General features: G+C 46.9%; 2 protein-coding genes across 5 annotated transcripts in view; both read right to left on the bottom strand.

Moving 5' to 3' along the window:
• Positions 1-13127, bottom strand: part of ADK (adenosine kinase) — a 723202-nt gene that overhangs the window by 390811 nt on the left and 319264 nt on the right. The gene's annotated exons all lie outside the window — the stretch shown is intronic.
• Positions 3972-13127, bottom strand: part of LOC147711018 (uncharacterized) — a 35916-nt gene continuing 26760 nt past the window's right edge. Inside the window, exon 2 of the mRNA XM_086921822.1 lies at positions 3972-5604. Within this exon, the coding sequence (XP_086777948.1) occupies positions 4062-4682 (621 nt within the window). The 5' untranslated portion in view covers positions 4683-5604 and the 3' untranslated portion in view covers positions 3972-4061. The remainder of the gene's footprint in view (positions 5605-13127) is intronic.

Below are 13127 nucleotides of genomic sequence, written 5' to 3' on the forward strand. Positions count from 1 at the left end.
GCGCCATCTTCGGATTCTTTTTTTCTCTGTCTCTGTGGTGAATCCAAGGCTATGTGTATTAAACTTTCCTTCAACGTAAACTTCTTCACTTATATTGTCTTGTTAAACGTTCCTATCTTACTCTATGTCCTTCCACCTTCTCCAGCCTCATCTTTCTGGCGGAGGTGGGTGGGTTCGCTAGTGAATCCAGAAAGATCTTCAAGCTGCAAAACTACACCGACAGGTAAGAAACTATTCGTTTTGCAGCGTGAATCTTTCTGGATTCACTAGGCTGTGCATAGATTTCGTAGCGGTTTTGTCACTCATGTGGCGGCTGGGTGGAAGATGAGCGTTGGTTGTTAAAGATATGTTGAAGCAGCCCACTTGTGCTTCCTTGTTCATCTGCACATCTACGCAATAGTGTTTAGTGAAGGTGTGCACTGAAGCCCATGTTACCGCCAGGCATATGTCTTGGATGGGCGTGTTTGCCAGGAAGGCGACCGTTGCCCCTTTCTTTCTGGTTGAGTGGGCTCGTGGCCCCTCCGTGAGCTCTTCACCAGCTTGCATGTGGCAGAGCTGTATTGTCTTGGCAATCCATCTTGCTATGGTGTTCTTAGTCACTGGTCTACCCAGGAAACTCATTGCGAAGGACACAAAGAATTGTTTAGTCTTCCTGTGCTCTTTCGTCCTTTCTATATAGTGCATTACTGCCCGCCTTGCGTCCAGAGTGTGGAGCGCCCTCTCCGCGCTTGACGTGGGCTTCTGGAAGAAGCTAGGTATCTGGATACTCTGGTTCATGTGGAATTTAGACACTACCTTGGGCATGAAATGCGGGTCTGTCCTCATCACGACCCTGTCACTGTGTATTTGTATGTACGGTTCTTGCAGCGTCAAAGCCTGTAGCTCGCTTACTCTGCGTAGCGATGTTATTGCTACTAGAAAGGCTGTCTTCATTGTCATCATTTGTAGTGATGCTTTATGGATGGGTTCAAACGGTGGCTTCCTGAGTTCTGTCAGTACCACGTTTAAGTTCCATGCCGGCGGCAGCATCCTCTTGGGTGGCGCTATTCTCTTCGCTCCTTCCAAGAACATTTTAACTACTCTGGAAGTGAAGAAACTTTTCCCTGTTTCTCCTCTTGTGTATGCCACAATCGCTGCCAGGTGAACCCTCCGCGAGGATGAGCTTAGTTTAGCTTTGATCAGGTGCGTGAGGTATCCAAGTACTGTAGACTCCCTCGTCAGTTTTCTCTGCAGGTTTTTCCTATGGCACCACTGCGTGAACCTCTTCCATTTTTCCCCATAGCACTCTTGCGTGCTGGGTCTCCTTGCTTCTCTCAGCACCCGAAGTGTGCTCTCTGGTAGTTTTAGATGTGCGAACTCTAAGTCCTCAGGAGCCACGCTGACAGGCTGAGGCTTTCTGGTTCTGGGTGTAGAACTTGTCCCCCTTCCATGGAGAGAAGGTCTCTTCTTTTTGGGAACTTGTGTGCTTTGCCCTGCGACATCTCCATAATCTGAGAGTACCATGTCTGCCTCGCCCATTGGGGAGCCACCAGGATGAGAGTCATGTTGCTCGACCTGCACTTGTTCAGGACTCTGGGGATCAGTGGCGTCGGTGGAAAAGCGTAGGCAAATTTCTTTGACCAGCTTATCCATAGGGCATTCCCATGGGACATCGGTTCCTGTTCCCTCGATGCAAAGTGTTGGTATTTTGCATTCTGGCGTGTTGCAAACAGGTCTATTGTTGTGTGCCCCACCTCCTGAACAGTTTCTCTGTCTCCTGGCTGTTCAGCTCCCATTCGTGGGACACCGACGCTTGCCTGCTGAGCCAATCCGCCTCCACATTGTCCTTCCCTGGCAGGTGTATGGCAAGCAGGTCTATCCTGAGTGGGATCGCCCATCTCCATATTTCTTGAGCCAAGCTCGACAGGGGGAATGACGGAGTCCCTCCTTGCTTGTTGATGTAAAACATTGTTGTCGTGTTGTCTGTCTGTATCACCCTTTTGTTGTAAAGGTGTTTTTGGAAGGCCTTGAGGGCCAGCAACACTGTTTTCAGTTCCAGGTAGTTGATGTGCTTGACTGCATCTCCTGGTTCCACAGACCCCTCACTCTGAGCCTGTCCATGTGTGCACCCCATTCTTTCTGGGATGCGTCTGTGGTGATGGTCACAGTTGGGTCCGGTGGCGTTAGAGGTTTCCCCATCGTTATATTCTCCTTCATCCACCATTTCATCTCCTCCTGCACATTGTGCGTAACAACCACTAGATCTTCCCAACTCCCTTCTGCTTGTGACCATTGCTGTTGCAGCCACTCCTGTAGTGGTCTCATCTTTTGACGAACATTGGGGACCAGGTGGATGCACGACGCCATCATCCCCAAGATCTTGCTCACCGTCCTCACTGTCAGAACTTGCCCCCTCTGGTAGTGACGTTTCTCCCTCAGCAGGCTGAGTGTTCTCTTCTCGCTGGGTGTTACTCTACATTCGACCGTGTTGATCAGGGCTCCCAGGAAGATTTTCACTTGTTCTGGGTCCATGGAGCACTTTCTCCAGTGGATGGAGAAGCCCAGGTTCGTGAGCGTTCTTGTGACTTGTTCTGCGTGAACTTTGCACCTCGTGTAAGAGCTTGCTTTCACGAGCCAGTCGTCCAGGTAGGGGTACACATGTATACCCTCCCTTCGTAGGTGTGCAGCCACCGCCGCGAGGCATTTGATAAAGACCCTTGGCGCTGACTTGAGTCCGAAAGCCAGGGTTGTGAACTGGTAGTGGTCTTCGTTCACCTTGGATCTTAACATGTGTTTGTGTTTCCTGTTCATGGGGATGTGCAGGTATGCGTCTTTTAGGTCTATGGTGGACAAGTAGTCCCCGGCCCTTATTTGTGGGATGACCTCTTGCAGGGAAGTCATCTTGAACTTTTGAGTTTTTACGTAGGTGTTCAGGAACCGTAGGTCCAGGATGGGTCTTAGGCTTTCGTCCACCTTTGGTACTAGGAAGTAGTTTGAGTACACCCTCTTGTTCCGTTCTCTGTGCGGGACTGGTTCTATGGCCTCTTTGAGGAGCAGTTCTTGAGCTTCCTCTTGGAGCAACTGCAGTTCGTTGCCCTTGTGACCCCTTCTCTTTGGCTTTCTGCTTGGTGGATATCTTTCCAACTCTATGCAGTATCCGTGCTGTATAATGTTTAGTATCCACTGGTCTGGTTATTTTTCTCCACTCGTGTAGAAAAAATCTCAACCTTCCCCCTACTGGTGTTGTCTGTTCTCTTGAGCCGTGTCCGTGTGAGATTCTCTCCTTAGTTGTTGGTGCTCTCCCCCCGGAGGGTTTGGGTGGGTGAGCGCCTCCTTCCTCATGGAGTCATTTTTGGGGGGGGGTTGATCACCACCTCTCAGTCTCTGGCCCCATCCGTTTTTTCTCCCTCGAAAGGACTGGCCCCTATTCTGGGAGTTCCAATTCTGCCTCTGTTGACCCTGGTGCCATTGGTTGTCACTCTGTTGACCATGGTGGTGCGACTGTTGCGAATGCGATTGCTGGTTTCCACCTCTACCATTTGGTCTCCTTGTGGGGGTGCCTCTCCGCATACCCCTGAATTGTAGGGCTCCCATCGATTTGGCTGTCTCATTGTCCTTCAGCTGAGCCAGTTTGTCATCCACTGATGCTCCGAACAGCGTCTCCCCGTTGAAGGGGGTGTTCAGGATGTTGTTCTGCACTTCTGCCTTGAAGCCTGATATTCTGAGCCAGGCCTGCCTTCTCTCAGTGATACCTATGGCCATCAGCCTGCTTGCTGTTTCTGCCCTATCTAGGGCTGTCTTCAGGCATGCGTTCGCTATGTCCTTTCCCCCCCTCCACGAGGTGGGCTGCCCTCTGCCTGTACTCCTCAGGCATGTGTTTCAGCAACTGGCTCATCTCATCCCAGTGCGGATATTGGTGTCTATTCAGGAGTGCATTGGAGTTCGCCATCCTCCAATGCATAGCAGCATTTCTTTCAATTTTTCTTCCAGTTAGGTCCATCCTCCTGCTTTCCTTATCAGGTGGTGGCCCAGATGTGGTTGGCACGTTGGCCCTTCTCCTGGCCGTTGCCGCGATTATAGAGTCAGCTGCCACGGTGCCCTGGATATAAGGGGGGGTCCTCGGAGGAGAACTTGTATTTATTCTCCGTCCTCGGGGTCACTGACCTGCATGTAGCCGGTTCCTTGAAGGCTTCAGTCCCTTGGGCTGTGACGCTCTTCAGCAAGGGCAGGAAACTGCTTTTCGTCTGCGAGGGGAGCAAAGTTTCTAGCAGGAAGTCTGCCTTTGTCTGTTCCTCCTCCAACTTCACATTGTAGACTGTTGCAGCCCTCTTGACGACCTCATAGTAAGCCCCGATGTCGTCTGGCGGCGAAGGCCTCGAAGGGTATGTCTCCACAGGTTCCTCGGGGTTATCGGCCTCGAGATCCTGCCATTCTTCCTCTAGCGACGCCGAGGATTCTGAGTAGTAGCTCTCGCGGAGGTAATCTCCTTCCAAGCGGTAGAAGTCCTCCTCTTCCCCCTCATCTGTGGGGTTTGGAGTTTTCGGCGGCCCCTCGGCCTCGAAATCCTCCTGCACCTCTACCTCTTCGGCGGCCGCAGCGGTCTTCGAGGGAATCAAGTAGTTCTTCATTTTCTCGTTGAAGTCGCTCTTCCTCTGAAGCATACTCTCCATTTCGGCCTCGAGCCTTCTTCTCTTTTTCTCCATCTCTGCCGCTTGCTCGGCGTCGAGCTTTTCGGCTGGTCTTTGACAGAACCTTCGACGTCAAGGCCATTCTGAGCGTCTTCTCGCTCGAGGGTCCCTTCTCGAGGGTCTGCTTCGACGACCTTTGCTTTTCGCTGGTCTTTGCCATCTGGGAGTCCTTTTCGAAGGATCCGCTGGGCCTTTCGGAGGATGCAGCTTCGGACGTCGAAACTTTCGTCACCGGCGCTCCTTTCGAGGACTTAGCCTCTGTTTTTCGGGGTTCTCCCTCAGGCTTTCTAGGCCCTATCTGGGTTTTCGGGGTCGTAGACTCTCCTACCTTTTTTGAAGGTCTCACATCGGTCTCTGCGACCGTGAAGTCATCTGGTCCCTCTGCGATGTTCTCCTCTTCGTCGGAGGAGGCACCCAGCTGGTAGAGGGTCGGTGTGGTCCCTTTCCCTTGCATCGTGTGGTGGGCCACCCTCTGTCTCTCTCGAACTCTCAAAGTCTTTGGCGTGAAGATTGAACAGGCGCTGCAATCCTCGCTGGAGTGGTCGATCGGCAGGCAGAGGTTGCAGACCGGATGCTGGTCCTTCTGCGCGTACTTGTGGTGGCAATTACGGCAGAACTTGAATGGGGTGCTGTCCATGTGCTCGCTCAGGGGGCCCCCTGCGTGCGCTTTCTCCTTGGCCGTCGAATATCACGAGGCTTTCTCCTCTTTCTTCGTTCTGGCTCTAGGAGGTCTTCTTCGACTTTCCTTGGTCCTTTTCCCTCAAAAACTTGGTGTATTTCCTTCTTTTCTCCTGAAACTTCTCCGGAGCTTCATGCAACGATCCAGACCCAAACGGCGGGAAAAAGAATCTGAAGATGGCGTCCAAGGGTGGGAGCTTCCGCAGGAAGCGTGCCGACGTCACGAAGGTGCACCAAATGGTGGGACGTCGACGCCCACCTGGGGTACAAAAAAAAAAAAGAAAAAAAGACTACGAATCCGGACCCAACCACCAGATCGCGGAATAATGCACAGCATAGTGAATCCAGAAAGATTCACGCTGCAAAAACAGTTTTTCATTTTATGTACTCATTCAGAGCATTTGCCGTATGTTCTTTGTAACTATTTTACATGTGTCAATACCTCACTCTTTATATTCTTTTGTGCACGAAATTACCACAAGTTGAAACCGGTTGGTAACTTCCGGTCAAAACAGAAGCGAATATAAATTATGCTGTGCTAGAGCAAAATCTGTCACAGACAAAGTTGCAAATGTATTTCCCTTTTTTTTTTTTTTTTTTTTTTTTTCTATTGGAGATCTGAAGTGTAAGATTGGCCCTGTAGTTTACAAAAGTAAGAGCCAGCGTCAAACCCACTCTGCTTCAACAGGAAATGGTTCCCAATGCTTAGAGGAACTCTCAAGTCTGTTCACTTCGTGCTCAGATTCTGGAAGGGAACAAGGCAGCAGTAGGGACTTTCAAAATCAGGCATGATTAACACAATCTGATTATAAGGCCTTGGTGCCTGCCTCCTCTGTATGTATCTAAGGCTGGTAGGTTGACTCAGGCACTGCTTAATTTGATCCGGTGGTTGCCGGTGTGAGGAACTGTCACTCATTTTTGGGGAATGGCACTTATTTTCCCACATACACAAATCCGAACGCAGAGGAAGAGCAGGGCAAAACAGTCATTAAGGGAGAAAGCAGGAACCTGCAATGGTGAATGAAGGGGAAGGGAGTGTCTGGAAGTGCATTAAAGGGTGTTAAGGTGGATTTCAGAGCACACAGCCTTGACATTCACTGCTTAAAAACACTGGTCGCAGGCTTCTTGGAAGAGCTTTTGGCACAAACACGCATTCTTTCACAAATTAAGCACCGCTCTCAAGTATTTAGCAGTTGAGGGAGTGCTCTGGGGGAATACTTGACTGTGCAAGTGTGAGAGCACAACTCTGCACTTTAAGGGTAATTGTGCCATCTTTCTTCATTTTTGCAGTTGTGGTTGTGCTTGGCTCTAAAAGACCCTGAAAAACACCAGCCTTCGGGAATGTACAAAGGAAATTAGCAGTATTGTACAATATACAGCGTTTTCATCCACAGGCATGTTATTATTCTGTCATCTGTTCATTCTTTTATCCATCATTCAATCTTTCACCATCCACCTATTCAAGCATTCATTATCTATGCATGCATGAATGCATCCATCCACTTACCCATCCATCAGTAAATTTCATCCATCATTTCAGATTTCCATTTACTCTGCCAACCTTTCACCTGTCCGTCCACCTATTCATTCTCTCATCCCTACCCACTCAAGCATCCATCCCCCAACTCATCGCCTAAGTCCTTTTATTTCAAATTAGTTCTTTCCTAATGTGCAATGTGCACTGTGTGCTTTGCTTTGAGTGGGGTGAGAAAATTACAGGGTCTTTCAATCCGGAATTGCTGTGGCCAATGAGCGAGAGTGGTAAGCAAAAAAAAAGCACTAGCAAAGACAGTAAGTAGATAGTGCCTTAGAAACACGCTGGCGCTACCAATGTTTTTGTTCATGTTGTACAGCATGAACAGCAGAGGAAACAAGCATGTGCAATGCAATAGGTCTCGCATTTGCAAGAGTTTGAGCTATTGGCATTGTAAATGATAATGTCTTTTATTAATTTGTTTTTAAAACCTGCAATCGGTGCATAAACCCGCACTTTGAGTGTTTAGTCCTTGCTTACGATGAGAAAGGCTGGCAGTAAAAGAGACTGCCAGTCTTGCTTCTCATAAGCATGGACTATAAGTACAAAGTGCTTGTTTATGCACCGATGCAAATGAATAAAAGGCATTGTCATTTACAATGCCAATAGCTCAAACTTTAATAATAAAAGACCTATTGCATTGTAAATGCTTGTTCTCCATGTAAAGCGTCGCCGTGTGTATTGTTCTGGGGGCTATGGAAGAGAACACGTCCGTTCCTACCGCTAAAGAATCAACACAGGGGATTCGTGGCGGCCTCGGCGGTACCAGTAAAATGCATATTTCATTAGGATCCGAGAAAGATGTCGGCGCACCTCCCCTCAGCAGGCGGGCCAGCGCGGAGGGAGCCACTAATGATTAATTGGGGAAATACCCACTGGAGTCAGCCGCGCAAGGGATCCCCGTGCATGTCGACAGCTTAATTCTTAATTAAGGGTATAAGTGCTCTGCACCCATGCCTAAAGGAGTGATTAGAAACGGTTTGTGCAATAAGGTTCACCTTACAGACTGAGCATCGCGTGCCGACGGCTGTCTACGCTCACCAGCACCTATTTCCGGCATGGTTATGACGCAGTTTACTTTTCATTTCTCACAGGGGGACATTCCCCGTACCTCCTGAGCGATCTGGGTTTAATTTCTGTTTCTTCCCAGACGACGCGCGCAAGGGTCATTAAAACGAGCTCTTCAGTTTAAAGTCACACTGCGCGTCAGAGGACAGCCGGGAAGAGGTGTGTGCATTCCACTGTGAAGAACATCAGTGACACTGGCGAGTACAAGTGGGCTGGGTGCACTGAGGATTCTGGGCATAAAGCGTGCCTGGTTAGTTGCATGCCCAGACCATCCCGTGCCTGTGGTCATCGGGGATTACAAACCTACGTTTGTCTTCTGCGGTTTATTGGGGGGGCATTGGGGGTGGACGTGTTTGGCCTTTGAAGGATTTCTCCATAACAGAAGCACATGATTTTTACCTGGATCTTGAGGTGGCCCAAAAAAAGATGCGGTTGAAAGTCTTGCAAACTATGCCAGGTTAGGCTGTACTTTCTCTTCTACTTCTCGATCTGCGCTCGATTGACCATGGGATTAAAAAAAAAAAAAAAATGCACGCAGGTCTTCAATTCCAAACTCCACTGACTCTAGGCCATGCAGAACGAGTTAGTGGGCCTCGCTGTCAGAAGAAATTTCTGGGGTCAACAATCCAACAGACTGACTGCGTTGCTGGTGCTCCACTTTCCGAGGGAGGGACAAGGCTGCATTGAGTTAACTAGCTCGGATGCATTCTTCAGCATTGGTATCCCTTAGATTCCATGCCCAGACATTAAACCAAGACATTACTTCCGACAATTTGTAATTAAAAAAAGGTGCTAAGTTTGAAAATGAATATCTTATCACAAGTTTACTACAAAGGTAGAGGGAACGTGCAGGAGATTCATTCTAAGTGGGAGTAACAGATGTAAAGTTCCAACCACCAATCCAGAGTTAAGTAAAACTGTCTGGTGTTGGACTACTGCCTATTCTAAATCAGATATCAAGCACCGGTATGGAGGATTAGACAAACAGAGCTCTTACTGCCTCTAGGCACTGGGACACGTCACAAGAGTGTAACCCTCCCCCAGGAAATCCATATTGAGAAAGCGGTTTAGCTTCAACATTTACCTTCGATATCCTATGGGAAATTGATTCTCCCTACATCGGAGCAAAGAGGTGAAAATATCATAAGTGGTACTAGTAACAAATCAAGTGACTTGATAGCGTTTTATAGTAGTATAAAAGATTCTAAAACTCACATTGGGGGTAAATAGCGACTAATTGAAAGGTTTTATATTTTGCTATCCGCGTATGGAGATTTGTTTAAGTTGGGTTTAATTTTGCAGGTTCAACAATCAGAGTGCTCCTCGCCTGATTTTTTTTAGATAGTGATATTCTTAGGAGGGGAATATCTGTTGTCATGAAGGCAGTCTTATATTTTATAACCCACCACAACGCGTCAACGCATAAAATGTGTTAAATTTGAGGAACAATTGATCACATAAGAAAATACATTGGTTTCTGCTATGTGGTGTTCGTTATGGATTCCGACAAATTAACTTGAACTAATGACAGATGCGAGTTTCTTGTATGCTTTCTCTCCGTGACATTATTGCATTTGTGTGGCCTTTATGTATATATTTTTATGTCCTGTTTTTATGAAACCATTGTACCAAAATTTGATATATTGATGAAAAAAGTTTTTATTACATTTGGAGACAACAAAAAAAATTGGATGATTGAGCAGATTCTACTCATTCACTACTGGTGTTATAAATGCGAGGTGATAGTTTGCATGTTCAATTGACTGATAGGTAGTGGTTTCCAGAGAGTTATTTATGACTGAAAAAGTCTATTACGGAGCTCTGTCCCTTTGGATTGTGGGGCCCCTCTCTCTGTATTTGTAGGTTGAACTATTTTCCGCATTAGTGGAGTCAGGTTAGAGGCACAATTCATAAGAAAACCTTACCCTGTGCACATTTGCTTTGACATCTGGCTGAGGATTTCCAACCAGGCCAAATCACCAAATGTGCAAGATGCTCACTTGTCACTGGGGATCTGTAGCGCTGTACAGATGAACCCAAAGCTCTGCTGAAGGTTTCCTGTGCTCCATGGTCTAACCCTGCAGTCTTGGTGTGGCTCTAAGTATTCTTGCACATTTAGAATTGCCCTACTTGTATGTCAAGCCTGGCGGATGGAACACTAATACCTGGAAAACTGCTACTGGTGTCATAGAAGGGCACTTTCCATGCTCCTCTCAGCCGTTCAGGAGCTCTGTAGGAACAGGTCTATGCCCAACCTGGGCAGGCACTCTCCATCCTCTGAAAACAAATCAGACGTCCTTCGATTATTTTGCCTGTGCCTTCATCTGACCCTTCAGTTGGCAGGGCCACCTGGAGAAAAAACTGGACTGGAGATGGAGGTAGGGTCTACATTGAGTGGTGGGCCAACCGAATATATGATTATACCACGATTTCATTTACCACGCATGGCTTTTCCACGCGAATTTTACCTCGCAAGTGGCTTTACCACGCTGGTATTTACAACGTAGCATTTTACTACGCGTTGCAACGTCTTACCTTCACGTCTTTCTCCACGAGCCCTTACTTCCATCCTCCTTTGAAACAAGCGTCAAAACACGTATACCAAAATAAAAAAAGGACTGCTTTTTTGACGTACACGGCACGTCTTTGGGGGAGGCTCTTTCCTCTTTCTTTTAAATTTATGTTCGTTTTTTTGTTAAAGTAACCTGCTTGTTATTTTTGGGGGGGGGAGACCCCCCCCCAGCCCCCCTCCGAGCCCCCCTCCCCTCCCTCTGCCCCCGTGGTAAAGACGTCGTGGAAGGTACCCTGCGTGGAAGGCACCCTGCGTGGTAAGTGTCACGTGGTAAACGTGAGTAGTGGTAATGCCTTCGTGGTAAATGATGTTTCCCGGGCCAACCACAAAGCGTCATCCACCAATATGTGATAGACAACTCTACATAAACAATCAAAAATTCTCACCCTTTGTTCCTGTCGGAAGAAAATCCAGCTCCATACTAAATCCTTAAACAACTGTGTTTATTCTCATCACATCAATGTTCAAAAACACACTTGCTCCCTCTCTCCTGACCAAAACGAATCCAGGTAGTTTTTGACCCACCACTTACATAGTAAAATCTTTGCTTTCACCATTGATAACAAATTATCATTGACGTTTTTTCTTTATTCAGTGAAAAACACCCTTTGACCTCTGACCAACAGAAGTCTGCTGCTCACACACTCATACCATATAACTCATGGTAATACAATTTTATCTGCTCTTCACCAGATCTTGCTTACCCCCTTAAAGGTAATTCGTCCTGGCACAGGCCACCGCATCCCACTACCAATTTCAGCCAAAATTGTATTTAAAGTCTGCTCATACAAGGCATCTTGGTAATCTATATTATACAAAATTCTTACCCATTTCGGATAGAAAACGAAGCCTCAGGAAAAAAAAGACTCTGAAGTTGGAAACTATTAAAAAACAAAAAACATCTTGCTTTGACTTCATCCAGCACTGGTGCTACAACCAGCCTCGAACTTTCTTCCTTATAGACTAAGAATCCAGCCAAACGTTTTCCTCCAAGAAATCGCTGAAAGCACTTCTGTTCTAAATTCACCCGAGCTATGCAACACCTTTATCATACACATTATGCAATTATACGTTAATCCTACATTTTACTGATTTGTTACACCGGAATTGTTCTACTTCCCTTTTCTATCCAATTACAACAGAGGGCTCGAAGTGTACTGTACGTTCACCACAGTCTGTATGGTCTATTTAACCAATTGTGTACCTTACTTCAAAGCCCTTCACTCTGACGTGTGTGCTCCAGTGTCAACATCTCCAGCTGTGACAGACTCCCAGCAAAATAAGATTTAAGCTGAAAGCGCGTTTATCTCCCGTGGTGCATAAAAATCAGAGGGTTATGGCACTCCTTATGAGCACAATTATTTACAAAGCACTTAAAGCGAATCACGTAACTGAAAAGTATAGAAGGTCTACTCAAAACCAAGCAAACGAAGACGAGCGTTTTTTTTCCTTTTTTACAGGGCCTAATAAAAGTAAGATCTGAATCCTCCAGCAAGGTTAATAGGACAAGACGAGCTGACAGGTTTGCAGCAAAATGTTCCAGCACAGATCTTCTGTGGTAACTTGTACTCAGTTTTGCAGAGTTTGACAGTGAATCACAAGTGTCACTATGATAAGTAACACATACTCAAATTGTATGACCAATTACAGTTCCTTCAGACACACTGGAGATTTTAAAAGATGATAATTATTAAGGGTTGAGGTAACCAAAGTACACCAAAGTCACACAATGACGTCCTCTTGAAGGCCCTGACATGTGTGCATTATTTGCACCTTTACTCCTGCTGCTGCTATCTGCGGTCATTGCTTCTGCAGCTCCATGCCTCCCGCTACAGCTCCCTGCCTTGCATACTTTCAGTTCCGTGGGCAACACTGCTCAAACCACTCCCTACCTTCAGAGCACCTGCTGCTCAAAGTCCCCCAACCCCCCTCCCCATAGGATCCTGCCATTCCATCTTTCCGATGGAAAAACTTTAAGCGAGAGCTTGCAGCTGCACTTGTTTTCTCTTTTCCAGCCTTCTGCTCTTTTTCACCGTACATGCATGCTTCAATGTCCATGTTTGTTTACATTGCCTCCAAGCACATTTATATCCTTTGTTAACACTTAAGCTCAGTTTATGTAGCCCGCTAATCCAGTCTTCCAGTTTCCTATATCTGGCCCTCATGCTTTATCTTTCTGTACTGCAGCTCTTATATTCCTGGTCTATACCCATGATTCATCTGTTGCAGTCCCCTCCATTTGTGCTACCTTTCATTCTTTTCCTAAATAACAGTTTGTCCTTCAATCCTTCATATCGCCTCTACTCGATCTTCATCGTGCAATGACCATAGCCATTTATGTTTTCATGGTATTTCCTGTATGCGTTCATTTATATCTAGTCGCTTGAGTAGTATTCAAGGCATGTTATTCCACGGTTGGCTGCCATTTTACCTAGTAGGCACGCTGCCACTTTCTTTATTTCATCCCAGTGTGGTCTCCTGTGTCCTTGCACCTAACAGTGTGTACTGGTAGACTTTTTCTGAAAGCTTCCGCTCTTATGACTTGACCCCGCAAGACCCACTGCTGACTTATGTCCCTGCATCTCAGAAGAACAATAGTTACTTACCT

The sequence above is a fragment of the Lissotriton vulgaris genome, chromosome 5, assembly GCF_964263255.1.
Source record: "Lissotriton vulgaris chromosome 5, aLisVul1.2, whole genome shotgun sequence".
Taxonomy (NCBI): domain Eukaryota; kingdom Metazoa; phylum Chordata; class Amphibia; order Caudata; family Salamandridae; genus Lissotriton; species Lissotriton vulgaris.